Source organism: Cryptotermes secundus, unplaced genomic scaffold (genome assembly GCF_002891405.2).
Source record: "Cryptotermes secundus unplaced genomic scaffold, Csec_1.0 scaffold610, whole genome shotgun sequence".
NCBI lineage: Eukaryota > Metazoa > Arthropoda > Insecta > Blattodea > Kalotermitidae > Cryptotermes > Cryptotermes secundus.
Window position 1 is genome coordinate 28,535 of NW_019734319.1, and position 18,095 is coordinate 46,629.

At 41.0% G+C, this 18,095-nt stretch overlaps 1 protein-coding gene across 1 annotated transcript; it reads right to left on the minus strand.

The window, feature by feature from the left end:
• Positions 1 to 1,209: 1,209 nt before the first annotated feature.
• Positions 1,210 to 13,551, minus strand: LOC111868611 (apolipoprotein D). Its single transcript, XM_023859426.2, has 4 exons — positions 13,329 to 13,551; positions 6,408 to 6,538; positions 4,984 to 5,186; positions 1,210 to 3,484 (listed from the first exon to the last, which is right to left on the minus strand). The coding sequence occupies exons 1-4, from the start codon at positions 13,455 to 13,457 to the stop codon at positions 3,348 to 3,350; spliced, it is 600 nt and encodes a 199-aa protein (XP_023715194.1). The 5' UTR covers positions 13,458 to 13,551; the 3' UTR covers positions 1,210 to 3,347.
• Positions 13,552 to 18,095: the final 4,544 nt, after the last annotated feature.

Sequence of the window (18,095 nt, forward strand, 5' to 3'; positions counted from 1 at the left end):
ATAGCATGTCCTCACACGAGTTACAAAGTGCATTGATGTTTTATGATGGAATTTTCAAAAATGTATTAGAAACAGTACATAATATATCTTTCTTATCAACAATTTTGGAACTGTACAGTGGAATAGCTCTATTTTGGAAAATGTATGGAATAGGACACATACATATACACCTTTTGCTTAAAATGACTGATACTATGACCTCCCAGAATATTGACATTTTCTTGTGGGACACTCTTGTATAAGTTTATAAAGTCAGACCTATAAAGATACGCACAAAGCAAGGATGCTATATTACAGATGTCCATAACATTACCAGCTCAGCAACGTAAAGGTGAAGGTCATTGAGAACCAGAGCCCTTAAATGTAATAGCTTACTATACTTGTTCATTAAGAATCCTTTATCCCTTGAAAGCCTGAAGTTCCTCTAAATAATATTTATTCATTTTCCACCATACAGAAGTCACAGTACATCTCCATTACAAAAACCATGTGTTTAATGCTGTTTGAGGATATAGTAAGTTTATTTACAAGAATCATACAAAATATACATATACTCTTCTGTGAGAAAAATTCATATTTTCTTATTGTTAAAGTAGGTGTAGCACCACCGCATGAAATGTTTCCAGGTTGATGGGTGGTGGCATCATTGAAAAAAATATATGTATATTGCTGATGTTTCAGAAATATTATCTTAGTGTCCAAGGTAAAATGACCCAGTGAGCTAGCTGATGCTTATAGAACATGTGGATAAGAACTGTTCCATTTTTATTTGTCAAGTGATGGCCAGTAGCAGTGAGGCACAGGAATAGGCCTTGAGATGGCCAATATCATTCTGGGGGGAGGCCTGAATGAGTAGGATGCAGCTAGTCCAACAGTGTAGAGACATACATACAAAGAGGCACATAAAAACAAAATAACACACCGACGTCCATACGAGCTACACAAAATGACACGCAAAACACTGATGTGGCAAGAGGAAGGCAACACGTGAAAACATAACCAAGTGTTAAGAAGAAAGTCGTCTTCTGGGTTTAGGCGCCGTGTATTCTTCGTTTTGGCCGACGTTTCGGACCTGCTCTGAAGATGGAGGCGATACGTTCCTCCGAAACGTCGGCCAAAACGAAGAATACACGGCGCCTAAACCCAGAAGACGACTTTCTTCATAGTCATCGCCGTGAAAACCTCAAAACTTACATAAATAACCAAGTGTTGTTTTCAAACAAATGTCTTTTAATGAATGGATGATACAAAATGGAAAACATTGAAATATTTTAAATTTGGAAATAATTCATCTTAATTACATTGAAAATACAGTGTATTGCCAACTCAAGCAACCCTGAGCAGGGTCCACAGCAAAGGTGGCTGACTGCTTGCTCAGCCAGTTGTGGGATGGGGGACCATTTGACTCTACCCAATGCTCTCTCTTTACCTAGGTCTTGGGCAGTGAGAATTAGGCTCTTTTTAGATGTAAATGTGTATAAGTATACACTGGACACTTTGCATCATTCTTCACATTGAGACAGGAACGGCCTTCGAAACAGACTTTTATTCCATACTGACATTGCTGATCACCTGTGAAGGCTTCAGTGCCTCATAAAAATAACATAGATACAGGTATACATATTTAAATATCTGAAAATGAAAAGTAAATTAAAATTATAGTAAAATGGGAAGTGTATGAGTAGTGCAACACTTCAAGCATGTTCACCCCATTTTTTTAACTATCCCCAAAACAGACTTGCAGGAAAAATCTAAGAGATAAAGTTGTCCCTGTGCTGTTAACTAATTAAGCACTACATCATGAAGATGAATGGGTAAGTGGTGGTATAGGTCCACATATTCTTTACCTTGGCAGTAGTTTGAACCGAGTGGTCAGCTTCACACCCTGATCACTTTACTCCGGCATGGAGGAGATAGCCGACAAAGGGTGGTCCTTCATTTTGGTGGCTGGGAGTGGGCTAACAACTACTCACCATAAAAAATAAGCTTGTTACAAAACGTCACAAAGAGGCTCAGACTTTTTCTCTGCAATTGTCCAAAACATTTTTCACTCCAATAAAGTGTTTGCAAGTTACACTCAAGATGAGTGCAGAAATGCATGTAAGTCTTCATGTACAAAGCATCCCATAACTAAAAGTGGAATGTTTTACCAAACTTTAATAAAACTCCCCATTATCAAATTCCGTGAAAATCATTTAAACTGTTCTTGAGTTGTTGCGTATAGACAGACAAAAAATAACACATCAATTCTGATAGGTGTATTTGTCAGCTTTTGATTGCAGGCAAATCAAGCATCTAACAGTCAGTCAGACGTAATCATGTGGTGCCCAAGATCATTGGTGCATATCCCATTCCAAGCATGAGCATTAGCGTTTCTCTACTCAAGCCACAGAAATAAGTCCCATTGATTGACCCCTTCTGCATCCTCCAAGCTGTTACACTTCCCCCTGAAGCATACTTGCATTTATTCCAGTCCAGTAGTGTATAGTCAGTCCCTTCACAAGAATATCCCCCTCCTACCTAGGTATTTTGGGGATACAGTAGCGTAGTTGGTGAAGGTGCTATGCTAAAAGCTGGAAGGCTGCAGGTTCAATTCCTGATGAGGTCATTGGGTTGTTCAATTGACCCAATCCTTCCAGCTGCATTAGGAACCTGGGGATGATTCAGCCTCTAACAGAAATGAGTACCAGGAACCTTCCTCAGGGTAATGGGCAGCCAGCGCATTAGGTTGACCTCATCACCATCTGTGAGTCAATTGTCTAGAAAATGTGGGAGCCTCGACGTCTCACAGCCCTATGGGCCTCCACGGCTGGTTACTAGGGATAGCTATACATTTTACCAATGCAATCTAGAGTGTTGTTCATGATAATAAATAAAGGTCAAAATTTACACATACACTTCTAGCAAAATATTACTTCCCATTTGTTCTGTACAACTTTATAACAACTTTACTGCATTAATAACAGTGTGACTTTATATTAAAGTAAATGGCATAACACACATTTCATTATATATGTTTGTGGAATACATCCAATTACAGGTATCCTCCATTATGCAACAGCCGCATGCCCAGCAGTAGTCACATAAACTCAAAGTCATGTAACTAGACATTTTGTCTCATATTTTGTATCACTGCATTTAATTTTCATTTGAAAATATGCACTTCAGTTCATTTTAAAATGTTACATATTTGCTGTTAATGAGTTTCAGTTATTAAATTTTAGACAAATAATTTCATTTTCCACATAAAAATTAAAATTCAAATTATCACATGCAATTGCATAAAATCAGGAGATAAACTATACATGCCATCAGGTACGTGTGTTCAGCATTCCAATAGATACATCTCAAAACACAGGGCAGCTCTTTTGTCGTGTGAGGACCAGTCGGTCACTGTCCAGTTTCAGCTCGGACAGTCTGTTGTAAACACTAGCTCTGGCCTGTACTGGCAATTCACGATCTCTTCCAAGGACCCAGATGAGATCTAGGAAGGCAAATAACAAAGCTGCATAATTCAGCACAAGGATTTCGGCCCCTAGTAGGCACTCAACATTGCGTACAGTGGGTAGCTGCCAGATGCATCACATCACAAGCTAAAAACCAGTCATAACTTCTCTGTGGTAATTTAATTTTATTGACATTTTATTGTTTCATTCAGAATTGTCAAAATTTAAGCACGCATGATGTTTGCAGTCTGCCACTTGGTTCTATACAGCTTGTGGGATTATCCATCATTCCTCAGAATATGTGTTAATGTAGAAAATTATCTTCTGGGTTTAGGCACCGTGTATTCTTCGTTTTGTCCGACATTCCTCCGAAACGTCGGCCNATTTAGCAAACTTTTAGCAGCAAATTTGAAGCACATTTAATTTAAATATACGTGTGTGTGTGTGTGTGTATATATATATATATTTTTTTATGTTTGTGCTTCATAGTTCCGATCATTGCAGGACATATTTTTACCAGTACACTGAAACTATGCGCTTTCTCATATATATAGTATGTGTGAAACAGTATTGTGTTGGTGAAATAGTCTAGACGTTTTGATGTACTTGCACATTTTGACCACCCCTGAATACCAGAAATGGCTGTTAGAATTCCATCTCTCTTTGTATATATATGTATATGTGCCTCGCTAGTGCCTGGATGGTGGGACGAATTTTATTTATGTTCCGTATTTAAGATTTCATCCAGCATAGGCTGGTGCCTGATGAATATTAACATCCCAGCTCCAAAAATTAGGGGGCCTTCAAAATGCAAAATGGCGATTTTCTTGCAAACTACTCACACGATTTTAATTAAATTAAGGTATTTTATGGACACCATATCCCGAGATAAAACTGAATAGTTGGTATCATCAGGAAAATGGGGTGGCCCAAATGTGGAACGTCAACTTTGTTGAAAAGGGTTTTGCCTGTCAGGTGGATTTTGCTGTTGTTCGACATGCAGCAACAAACAGCAGCCTACCAGAAAAAAATATTTTATTTCCAAGGTTATGTAGTCAATGCGAGTCATATATTTTAAAGGGTGTGCCATGTCTTTGCAAAAACTTTTTATGATGCGGCCCGTGGTTAAAAACGGAGTTGAACAGTCCTGGTTTAATTTGTGTGCGGTTAAATTTTTAACGGGTATTACGCCGATGTACATATTTTAAAATTCAACTTTTCTGTCGGTTTCTGCCCTTTCCTACCACGGACGTAGAACACTCGGAGGCATGTGAAATTTACCCAATCCCCCGGCCATATGTATGGTAACCACAGCTATTAAAATGATGTAGAAGTACTGCAGTAGAATTTTTTGATGTGTCGTCATTCTCACCCCCCCTTTTCTGTACGAAAAACTGTAATTTAATCCGAGCATTATTCCTTGTTCAAAGTTTTAGGTATCGTACGATGTGAAATTTACAAGGAGAGTAACCATATCCCAGGAGAAGAACCGAGTACTTATGGTATTTTATAAGAGAAGAAGTAAGGAAGGCTATACCTGCATGCATTATTCCGAGATTGGAGCAGGACCACAGAATGGCATAGTTGTCATAATCAGTGTCAAGAACGCGGTAAACACCCGATCCTGGCATCATACGAGCTACAGCTGATGGCAGCCTTGTGTCTCCACGGTAGTTCAATTCTGCTCCACCACTCGTCACCGGAAGAGCTGTACCAAGGCTCACACTTGGATTGCCACTTCTGCAAGAGACATTCATGAAAGGTTTGAGGTTTCAATGCAGTACAGATTCATAATGTGGTCTTCAGTATTATGGCACCATGTTACAGTCCTGTAGTTGGGTACCAATATTTCGGAGGAACATACAGCTTCCATCTTGAGTGTTAAAGTGACCGAAGGATGGAGGCAATACTTTGTGCCAAAATGTCACTACCTACCTACCAACATTAGTCATTTATAATTATGTTGTAGGTTATAAAAAATAGAAAATGGCTAAATATAGGAGAAGCAAGAATTGAATTCTAACTTGAAAATCTCTTCGTGCTGAAAGAAGGCTTATATAGAATAATACTGTTATGGATCTTAGTGAATGGGATTGATGTAGATGCCAAAGTTAAGAATGCAAGGATCCATACCTCCCCTCTCCCATATATCTTCATAGCATACTACATAATTAAAGAAGTACAAGGACAACTCTTTGGATATTGAAGTGGGTCAAAATAGGATCATACGTTGCACTGCTTTATGAGGGTGACAGTGGCAGGCATTGCTGATTGTTTCAGAGGCGTAAACCCGATTATCTACAAATCTGAACAGGGAATTCCCTACTGAAAATAAAGTTAATATTTTATGATATTAAGGGTCCATTTGTGAGGCGTAGTCAAACAGAAGAACTTTCAATAAACTTAGATGAATTAAGTCTTGATAACAAAAACTACCAGCCTAACCCCTTACGGCACATTGATAGTTGTATGCACCACATGATTCAACAGTGAGGAACTCTGCATTTTGCCCACACTGTGCATTTATATATTTCATATGATTCTCACAACAAACAGTGATTATTTCTCTTAATAACAGTCACAAGAATCTGTTGCCAAGTATGTGAAACTTATTATCATTAAAACTTGTGTTGGTGGTTTAAAGAAAAAATCTTTCTTTGTGGAAAATGTATCTGATCGAAGTTGTACCACACAGTGGTCAGGATTGTACCACTTACTCTACAATTTAGATCAAGCATTTTTACAGGTTTAAATACTTCTGTTGAATCCATTTTTAGTTGTTTTTTTTTTGTTTGATACTACATTCCTGTTTGTAGTGCTCTTATTTTAAATATAAAGTTTTGGTTAAACAAAATAGTTGCATTTATAGACTTAGGACCAGAAATGTAAGAACAATGATCCAAATTGTACCACATTGTACCCACATGATTTTATTCTTAAGTAGGAACAAAATATACTTACAAACGGTTAATGTGCTTGACTATAACCTTGAGAGTCCCAGATGGTGTTGCTGTGAAATTTAATGATGTGCAGCTGGCAAACATCTCCATCATATAGAATGATCTTTCTACTTCATACCATTTTCCTTCAAACTAAAAACATGGAACAGTTCATGAAGATCAGTACCAAGTACAGAATTTTGGGTGGTCAATTGCAAATATAAAATTTAATATTAGATGTGTGGTTCTCACAGCAGTGCTTATGAAGGTTACTATCTTCTGTAATCCTGTACAAGTTCACAAATGTTATGGGGGGATTTTACTGTGTGTATTATCAGGGTGAGAATAGAGTGAAGCAAGTAGCAATCAAAGCAGCCCTGCTTGCTGTCTGCTCCTTGCTGTACTCTCCTAACAGGTTTTTATTTGGTTTTCCTCAGTCCATATTAGGTTAATGCCTCATATCCGGCCATTGCCATTTTCTTCCTTTTTAATTAATTAATTATTCACTAATCATCCTACTTTTAGTGCTATATAATCTTATTGTCATTGCCCAGGACTGCTAGAGCACCAAAATCTAGGAGGCTTGATGGTCTGGACATGTAGCGAAGAGGCAAGAAATGCTTACAGATTTTAATTCTTGAAAATGCTTAGAAGATTAAAAAGGAGGTGAATATTAAAATCAATCTTAAGAAAACATGTTGAGGGATTTGGAGGTGGATAGTGATGACTGAGGATTGTGTCGACTGGCAGGCTTTGTTACCAGAGGATTAGTTAAATGTTGGAAGCAATATGGGAATGTCAAAGTGACTATAGTGGAGCCGAGAAAAGGATTATTACGGATCGCTCCCTACTCTGTCTGTCATCCCTTCCTGCACTTCCCATACTTTTCCCCCACTCTTCCAAAGAAATTGCAGAATTATTTGTTCTGTAGGGTTAGGTAGGGGGACGCCAGGAGTGGGCTAGATAAATTGGTGGCACGTTCACGCCCCTCCTAGCAACTGTTATCCCCACCACCCATAAAAATTTTTGGGCTGATGAACTGTAGTACTCTTCAGCATCCAGTACATTCAAAACAAGCATTACTGGAAGAAAATATTCATGTTATGAATTGCGGTAGTTCTGATGCAAGTTCCTAACATTTGTTATTCTTTGCAACATGTCTTGGGCAAAAAATAAATAAATAAGTGGTAAAGCATACTAAGGACAGATATAGGCCATAGTGCAGAGGTGAAACATGGGTCAGACATGGCCTTATCAGCACGCGAAAAGATAGTCCATATTTCAGTGAGGCTTACACTAACCGTGTGTGAGCCCAGGCGAAATCAGGAGAAACTCGATGCAGTACAGCAGGCATGTTCAACTTCAAATAGATTGTGATCGACTTTTTAGTGTCAAAACTGCCAGTCATCTACCACCCCCTCGTATCGTCGTACCTCGCTTTAAGGAAGAATATTGGTAAAAATAACACGACACATGATGTTTGTTGTAAAAGCAACATACGTTGAAAGTACAGACTACTTTAATACGTACTTTCCCGACAAAATCTGAATATAATAATATTATATTACAAGTGAATTTACATTCTTTTCACGTATAATTTCCTTATAGGCCTACGAGATCGACGCGTTGGACATGCCTGCAATACAGGCTTGAGGGGATGAGGCAGTGCATGCCGTTCAAAGCCGTCGCGTTAAATAAACGAGGAATATCAACACACTTCTGTCATTTGTATTCTCTTCTTATTGCTATCTCCACAGTGAAATAATCGACTATGTGAAAGAAGAGCTGACAATCGATTCTCCGAAATTCTTGAAATAAAGTGGGTTTCACTTCTAGAATTTTGGAATTTTGAAGACTACTCTCGAAAGTTTCTAGTCACTGCTTAAGAGTCGTTACTCAAATCTTAAGTAAACAAGTGAAGTTGTCTCTGTGCTTAATTAGTTAAGCACTATGCCACTATGAAGGGAGCCGGGGTAGCGTTGTCGGTACAGCGACTGGTTACGAGCTGGACGACTGGGGGGTCGGAGTTCGAGTCCTGGTATGGTCAAGAATTTTCTCTTCTCCAAATCATCTAGACTGGCTCTGGGGTCCACCCAACCTTCTATCCAATGGGTACCGGGGGCTCTTTCCCCGGGAGTAAAGTGGCAGGGGCGTGAAGCTGACCAATCACCTCCAGCTAATGCCCCCATACACCAAGATTGACTGACTGACTGACCGTCAGTCGCAATGTGACTCTAATTTTGACTAATGTGTTGAGTGCCACTGAAAGACAGTTCTGAAGGCTCCTGGGGCCATTCCTTCCAAAGTTTGTATCTTTTTTATGGTACAGAGGTACTCACGTCACTTGATAAAGCCACGACAGTTTAATGTCGTCACTCATTTATATTTAGTTTCATTGCCTCCGCACAATTTTATAATTAAGACCTCGAATTAGTACCGACGGTGTGACGCTATTAGGACTTCCGCGCCAATATCGTCAGGGTGTCCTTGTTATCAAGTTCGCAGAACCAAGAATGCATGCGAAACGTACGTATGTGGTACTGAGTTTGCACCCTGTTTCTGTGGCCGTTCTAAAGTACAGGTTATGCACACAACATGTCTTTATGCCTCTCGCTTCTCTCAGTTCTGAGCCCTGTAACTAGTTGCAAGTTGTGCAGCTACTGAAGAATTTCCGAACATATTATGGAACCAAACGGTTCATTACCGTGTTCACAAGAGCCCTTCACTGGTCCCTGTCTTCAGCCAGATCAAGCAACTCCACACCATCCCATCTACTTCTCTAAGATCCATCTTAATATTACCTTCCAACCTACATCTCGTTCTCCCTAGTGATATCTTTCCCTCTGGCTTTCCAACCAAAATCCTATATGCATTAATCTTCTCCCCATTCGTGCTACATTCCCTGCCCACCTCATCCTCCTTGACTTGATCATTCCGATTATACTTGTTGAAGAATACAAGTTATGAAGTTCCTCAGTATGCAGTTTCCTCCAGCCTCCTGTGACTCCATCCCTCTTCGGTCCAAATATTCTCCTCAGCACCCTGTTCTCAAACATCCTCCGTCTGTGTTCCTTAGCTTAGGTCGTTTATGCAACGACTCCGTGGAAATCCGAGGTCTTCTGCGACACTTCATAACAATTTCATTTTTAGGACGAGGTTTTGCCCCACGCCCAATCCCCAAGCTGCAGGACCACCCCTTGTCGGCCGTCCGCTACTATTTATTCAATATATCCGCAGCTACCCTCCATATCTGGACGCCGTCTCTATCCTCAGCCTGAGGACGCGCCATGCCATGGTGACAAGGGGCTCTCTTAACATGGCCCCCCAGACCCTTTATCGGAGTTAAATGAAAGTTTATGTAGGTAGCCATAGAAATACGTATATGTATTGAAATGCACATGAAAATGATAACCCGCTCAACTGCTGGAGTGATAATCATGGAACTCTGTATTAGAGTTTGTTGAATGAATTTTAGTTCAGATAGGTCTCTCTTTACATGAATTTCTAATCGAGGATAATTGATTTTATAAGGTGCGGTGTACGAAATGAAGTTCAGAGCTCATTATCATACTGACTGCATGAAGCGTGGCTGATAGTCGCTGAAATGGTCAAGAAATTCACTGCCTTGAAGAGCACGTCACTCCCTCCCCATCCTGAGCCACATGAATCCAGTCCACATTCCCCGTTGTTTCACCCTTGCATCAACTCGTAGCACCGCTCCCTTCAGATGTTGCGATGAAATATTAGATTTCTTAGAAACTGCAAATTTAACCTGTTTTATGAACATTCGTCTTCCGTTGTTTCACCGTCTAGTGTACCTTTCGTCATATAGGCCACTTTTCATACAAAGGCATGTGATCACGTGCACCGTACTGATTTCACACAAACTTTGTTTCTGTTCTTGAGACTGTAGAGTGATAATATCGTAACAATAGGCTACTAATAAGGAAAGAATGAACAGTTGCTGACTGCTGTAATATTACCTCTGACGCAATAGAGCTACACGTACATTCGTTGGTTTAGAAACGGCGACTGTTTAAACTATCCAGCAGTCTGAACAGCGGTAAGAATCCAGTTTATATATTTCTCAATAGCAGTCACATTCCTGAATATGGAATGTATTGCCTTCTAATATGTGACACCGTGTAGTCTGATGAGTAATGACGTTTCGGAGGTTAATACTGCTTCCATCTTCAGAGCCCGAAACGTTGCTAACAATCTGTCAGACTACACCACGTGACATCCAGAGGCGGTGCGTCATTAGGGGCTAAATGGGCTAAGCCCCACCTGATTTTGTTGTAGTATTGAATTTTCATATTCATTCATATTTTATTCTGTTTACTGAGACCAAATTTGTATCAAAATATTAATATTTCTCGTTTTCATGATGTAATTAAGGAGACACGAAAATGCAATAGTGATGTCTTGGCCATATCATAGCTTGTTTGTGAACTTCCCTCTATTCTTCCAGCCTTGAGTAAAACGTTCTTTGTAAGAACAGACAGAGGGTAGGTTTTCTTTGTAAGAATAGACAGAGGGTAGGTTTTCAGACACCATTCAGATTCCATCTTTCAGTTGTGTTTTGAACAGTGGAGAAGATACAAGTTCGGGAATAAAGTAATTTTAGCATAGGCCTAAATTAAAGTTGTTTTTCAAGTGTAATTTCCAAATTAGGTTTTAGGTTAATATTGTATTCGTATTAGAATTAGTGATTAATATGAATAGGGTGGACGCCCTTCTGAAATCACCGTTCTCAACTTTGAGTTTAGAAGATAAATTAGAAGTAAATCTCTTGGCGCGCATCAACCAACAGATTTCAAACTTGATGAGAACTGCAAGACTCAGAAAAGAACGTTTCCGTTATCTTGGTTTCACAAGAAGAAATGGCTGACTCTTAAGTGAAGAAAAAAATCATTTTTTTGTTTTGTGTGTTTATTGTTTGGTGGGGAAACGAGTTGGACTGTGACAGGTATAACTGACCTTAAACATTTGTCAGAAAGCGTTAGAAAACACGAAGCGTCGCAAAGGCATATTGAAAATAATGTAAAAGTTAATCTCTTTGGTTCTGTCAATATTTTCACCCAATTAAATGATAGCTATAGGGTTTCTATTCAGCGTCACAATGAACTTGTGGATAAAAACAGACACATATTAAATAGGATAATTAATTGTATAAAGTTTTGTGGAACGCATGAACTTCCTCTTCGGGGACATGAAGAGCGCGAGAGTTCTTACAGTCGCGGGATATTTTTGGATCTCATGTCGGAACTAGCGGCTTTAGATAGTATTCTAAGTGAACATTTAAATAGTGCAACTGTGTCAAAAACACGTCGAAAACAATTCAGAACGAATTACTGGAGTGTATATATGCGGTATACAAGGAAACGGTCAAATAAGAAGTTCAAAATGCAAAATTTGTAGCTGTTCAGGCAGATGAAACCTCTGACGTGTCCTGCATGTCCCAATTAGTTATTCTGCTACGGTATGTCAATAACAGTGGTCCTGTTGAAAGATTCATTTCCTTTGTTCACATTCAGGATCGAACTTCAGAAGGTTTAGCAGCAGTACTTAAACAAGAATTAGAACAATACAACCTTGAACGAAAACTAATTGCTCAATCCTATGATGGCGCTCCCGCGTTTTGTGGCGGGAACAGCGGGGTCCAGTTACAGATAAGAGATACATTTCCTCATGCACATTTCATCCACTTTGTACATTAATAAGAGAGAACAATCTGGACGCCGCTCTGTCAGAAATACACAAACTGACAGGTATTGTACTTACAACTCCACTATCAACCGCCGAATCCGAGCGTTGTTATTCACTTGAGACCAAGATAATTCAGTGGGAGTTAACAAGAAAATATAAAATAACTGTAGCGCCATCTGTCGACTAAAACCACATGGAAAGCCAGGAAGTGAAGTCAAAAATGTAGCATCTTAATTTCTTATTATATCTCTTATTGGGCTGTGCAAACCGCTCCTATGAAGAATTCATTTTATTTTATTTTATATGGTAGAGCAGGAGGTAACGGGGATGAAGATTATGGAAGCGCGGGACCCCACCCTCACCCGCCCGCCCACAAATTAAATATAGTGACTAGCCCCACCACATAAGAAAACTACGAGCCGCCACTGGTGACATCATATTAGACAGTAAACTTTTCACTCACAACCGTGTAAACCTCGAATCACGCAGGTACATTTAACTTTCATTCATAGAGCAGTAGTGCTATAAAACATTATTGCATATATGAAAGGCGAGACACTTGTAGAGTCAGATGCACTGCAGACCACGACATGCGGCCTGAAATTGTAATTCTGAAACGTGGAAGCCGTTCCCGTCGGGCTGAACCTCACGTCAGACAAGAAGTTGCCCATTCCAAACGCAGAGTTTCAGCAGTATCCTGACGAACTATCAGTAACTACTACGATGATAAGCGAAACGCTCACAGTTCAAGACGAGAAGATGCTTATGGCACTAGAAACCTCGATTACCAAGAACTTCAGAGAAGTACACCATCTGAATGTCAGGCAATACAGGCAAGCACGCAGACTCACCATATGCAGGAGTGCTCACTGCGCTGGGACGTTCACAGAGCTGCCAAAAATGTTCTATTGGCAGACTACACATAATGAATTGGACAAAAATTCAGTCTTATTATGAACACCTTTGGTATCACCTGAACGGAAACAGTTTATACCATTATCATTGTCCCCCACACGTCCAGGAATGTAATGTCAGTCTAAGCATCCTTCCAAGCCAATTAGATCGCAAAATATCAAGAGATGCAGGCAATTGAACGAAGCGGCCCTTTTGCGTTATACGAAAGCAGTTACTGGTCACTGAGCAACAAGGCGGAAGCATAGAGACGCAGGATTGGAGACCAGTACATGGACTGATTTGACATACAAAAATAATAAACCGTTTTCCTGTTACCAACCTTTCTCAAGTCCAACTTCTTCATGGCTGGATAAGATGGACATTTCCCAAAGCCAAGACTCTGACCCGAAATGTCTTTGCAGCAAGCAAGTATCAGTGTCACAGTGACGAACCCAAGACCCCCAAACATCTTCACTCGGTCAGCTGGGAGCGACTGCCTCAGTGCCTCAGTTTTTCTAATTGAGAGTTAACTAGTCTCCTAGCACCCCACTCTGCCTCTCGCGCGCGTTGCAGTAGCCTACCGCTTCCTGCTCGTTCGGCACATTGCATAAGTGGGACCCCGCCTCCTGCAGGGGTCGGCGAGAAAGTTGCTGTAGCCATACTTGCCTCGGGCGGCATGTTCTTGTGCTTTCCCAGGAATCTCACGGGACTTGTCCCAGTCGGCGTTATGCTTAATGCTTGGACCCATGGCTTCTTTTCCTTCTTCTTGTGAACTAGAAGAAGACATTGATGAACGATTCAGTAATCCTGAAAATGAAAGTGCCGGAGTTGTCTGGGACGCAGTTCTAGTCTGAAAGACTGGGCACGGTTCATGACATGAATTGTTCATGTTTCTACTTAAGGACGGCTTTACACTTCTAAAAGCAGAATTGAACGACAAATCGCTCATGGATCTTACATACACAAAGGGGCTAACGCATGTTCCTTAAGCACAGAATTCTGGAACTGAACTAAACAAACTGGATTTTTATGAATTTACACCGCTATATTGGGGAGCCGGGATAACGCAATCTGCACAGCGACTGGCTACGAGATGGACGGCCGAAGGGTCGGAGTTCGAGTCCCGATAAAGTCAAGAATTTTCTCTTCTCCACGTCGTCCAGACCGGCTCTGGGGTCCACTCAACATCCTATCTAATCGTTACTGGGGCGCTTTCTCCGGGGGTAAAGTGACCGGGGCGTGAAGCTGACAACTCACCTCCAGCTAGTGGCGAGGTCAAGAAAATGTGGATCTATACATCCACTCCCCCATACGCCTTTATGGCATAGTGCTTAACTAGTTAAGCACAGTGACAACTTTACCTTTACCTTACACCGCTGTATGAGAAGAAGTTTCCAGATCCGTGTCAGGGCACACAAAGAGAAAATGGGGGGGGGGGCCCCGCGGCTCTGATGTAGCCCAGTGTATCCAGCTAAATTGAATATCAGATATATTTGAATATGAAATTAGACGTCACATTCTATAACGACTAGGTAACATAACAGCTGGACAAGTTTGATTTTGACGTGAAACTTTACTTTTGAGCGGGGCTACTTCACGGGACGGAACACCAATGATAAGTAAGGGATCTAAGGCAAACTGAGAATGAGGTAGAAATAAGAAAGAAATAAAAAAAAATGTGAATAACATGTCAGTAGAATACAAGAAAACAGAGCGTCTAAATTAGCATACTTATGTTACCATAAAAGACAAAGAGAGACATGGAAAGACCCAGAAATAAATGGGAGACACAGTTTCTAAACTTTTGAACATTGAGACGGGTGTAGGTTTGTAGTAACCGATTCTCGAGTCAGAACACTGGATGTTGCGCATTTATGTGTTGTGTTTGCAGTCAAAACTAAAAATCAGACACAAAACATAGCATTTAAAGTAGCCTAATCTAAAAAGAACAGTAACAATTCGCGAGCATAACCTGATGAGGAAGAATACGTGTCAGAATATTGTAAACCATGTAGTATATAAAATGCAGATACATATGACGTATAACTGACTCTAAAAAGTAACAAAACCCTGTTTCACACTGAAAATAACTTTACCTTCTGCCCCCCCCCCAACCCCAAAGCCCCACTTGGACTTCATTTTGCTCATGGGTAAGCGTGTTCTTTCCCGTGAGATTTTAAGTTCTCGTGTTCTGGCACGTCACTGTCTTGCGGTCTGGCAGAAAGTTACCAACGTTTCAGAGAAGCCTGCTACCTTCATCTTCAGGTTGGAAGAGTAAAGAGCATCCTGTACTCTGAAAACGGAGTCAGCAGGTAGCATTCTAACAGATTGCACGGCGTCACATCCTAGAAGACAGTAATACCTTTGTCCCTTCCAATTTGTTACAAATTCTTCTGAGACAGATTCGAGGGCGCGTGATAGGAGACGGCTTTGCACGAACGGAACTCAGTAGATCCGTGTGCCCCGCCCTCTCCTATGTCGGAAGTTCCTGTGATTACGTGATAGAGTGAGACTCACATGGGGGTTGTATTGGTAATTGGATTTATTGACAGCTTACAGATCGTCACTACAAGTAACTATAGCGCTGTCGCTAATTCACACACTGTGCAGTTCACTACAGTACGTACTAAGCCTCACTCTGCTGTATCTTCATTAGTCGTTGCCTGGTAAAGGCTTCAAACGGTAGACATTCCCTTCACTCTGGATTCTTGAACTATCCCGTGCCTCAGTTACCAGTTTCTAACAGCAACAGCTCACAAGGACTGAACTTCAGTCCTCTAGCTAACTCACTAACTCACCAACCAACTCTTCACTTCCAAGCACTGCACTCACTAACTCCCAGGCTGGTGGCTATCTCACACCGCACTCCTGTCCTTCTAACTGACTCCAACTCAACGAACTAAATTCTAAACCTGTCAAGCCTACAACACATCAGCACGGACCGCGTAGAAGACACCGCTCATTATTTTAGTTCATTGATTGCCGTGGGAACATACGTGTTTGCGAAGCCGTTGCTCAGTAACTGCTACAGTATATTTGCTTATTCCATGGTCATTGCCTAGCAGCGGGCGTTCTATATATAGTCATTACTTAGCAACGGATCTGCATGCTACAATACAGTTATTACCGGGACCAGAGAAATGTTACTGTCGAGGAATGGCTGCGTTCAATCCGAGTTTAACGTGATACCAGCTCTCAAGGTCTGTGACGCTGTTCTAAGTGCAGAGGTCCTATACACTCGAACGAGATGAGGTCACGATTGGTCAGTAGCGGTCGTGACCTATTAAGGAAACTTCCGGTATTCGTCTGAAGAGACTGGGGACAATCAAGAAAGTAACTGGGTCAGGATAGTCAGTGACCCGACCAAGATTTCAACCGGCACCTCCCAAATATAAGCCTTGAACTTCGTGTTTTCACATTCACAAATCGCTTGTTCCCCGATTAAATTTACCACGGAAGATCAGTCATTACAGAAAAAATAAATTGTGACTGTAGTTCCTGAACTGATTTTAACCAACTTCAAATTTTAATACATACTGGCTAACACTAAAAAACTAGTACATTTCAAATCTGTCGTAATGTTCTCAAGAGTATCGGGCCACGTTCGTGTTGAGATCTTAGAGAAACAGGATGAGATGCTGTGGGATGAACTCATCTGATTGAGGATAGGGACCTGTGGAGGACTCTTGTGAATACTGTAACGAACCTTCGGGTTCTGTGAAATGTAGGGAATTTCTTGAGTAGCTGAGAAACTGACGGCTTCTGTAGAAGATTCAACTGCATGTAGTTACTTAACTCTTGGAGACATTGGCAGTCAGTGCTCTGAGCAAACGGTAGGTACATTACCACTTCAGTGAGCAGCATTTGTCCTGTTTTGGATGTTACGTTCCTTACAGAACTTGAAACACTACATTGTCTTGGTCTGATACTCCTCAGTGATTCCTGCTAAATGCCCATAAACCATCATGGCCTCGTTTTTACACTTGCGGCACCATCATTAAGGACAAGAAACAATTAGGGTGTCATATATGGCAAAAGAAATATTCCTGTAACAGGCCGTGGAGGCCCATAGGGTTGTGAGACGTCGAGGTTCACAGATGGCGGTGAGGTTGCCAGCCTTATGCGCGGGCCTCCCTTTACCACCAGGAAGATTAGTGGTAATCATTTCTGTTAGAGGCTGAGTCGACCCCAGGGCCCATTGTGCTGCTGGAAGGATTGGGTGAGCTGAAAAATCCAATAACCCCACCGGGAATTTAACCCGCGGCATTTCGGCTTGTAGCATGTACACAGAGTGACAATTAAGCTCCCGAACTGAGGCCATAAGAAACCACACAAAAATGATAAAAAATAGTCATTAATACCATCACTCAATATAGTCCCCGCCCGCTTCCACACAGCGTTTACATCGCCCGTACAATGGATCGAATGCCTGAGAAAACGCTTCCCGTAATTCCTTCAGTCACAGTCTGTTGGATCGATGAAACAGCCTCGAATCTCGTCCATTTCCTCGCAATTTTTAATTTAGGAAATAAAAGATGTCAACCGGAAATAAATCAGGGGACTAAATCAGGGTGGATGGGATAACACGGGGATCCCTCGTTTCGCCAAAAACTCGGAAACAACGCTCGAAGAATGCAGCGATGCACTGCCGTGCAGAAGATACCAAAACCCACTTTCCTGAAACTCAGGCCTAAGGAAATGAACTCGAGCGATCGATCTCATAATAGCTTCTTTATAAAATTTACTGTTTACAGTCTGATTCACAAATCACACAAATTCATGATGAATGATACCTTCAGCGCAGTTAACATTGTTTTCACCCGCGATTCTTACATTTTCACTGTCTCATGTACTTCTGAGCATTTTATGGCATTCAAACACATTCTTCAGCGCAAGCACCTGTCAACATTTCAAACGTTCAGTAGTCGTTTTCTTTAATTTTACTCGTACTTACTTACTTACTTCCTTATGGAGCTGAGCCCTTCTTGAGGAGAAGCCAAATCTGCAGCTACTCAAGAATTTCCCGGCATTTTATGAAACCCGAAGGTTCATTACCGCGTTCACAAAAGCCCTCCACTGGTCCCTATCCTGAGCCAGCTCAATCCAT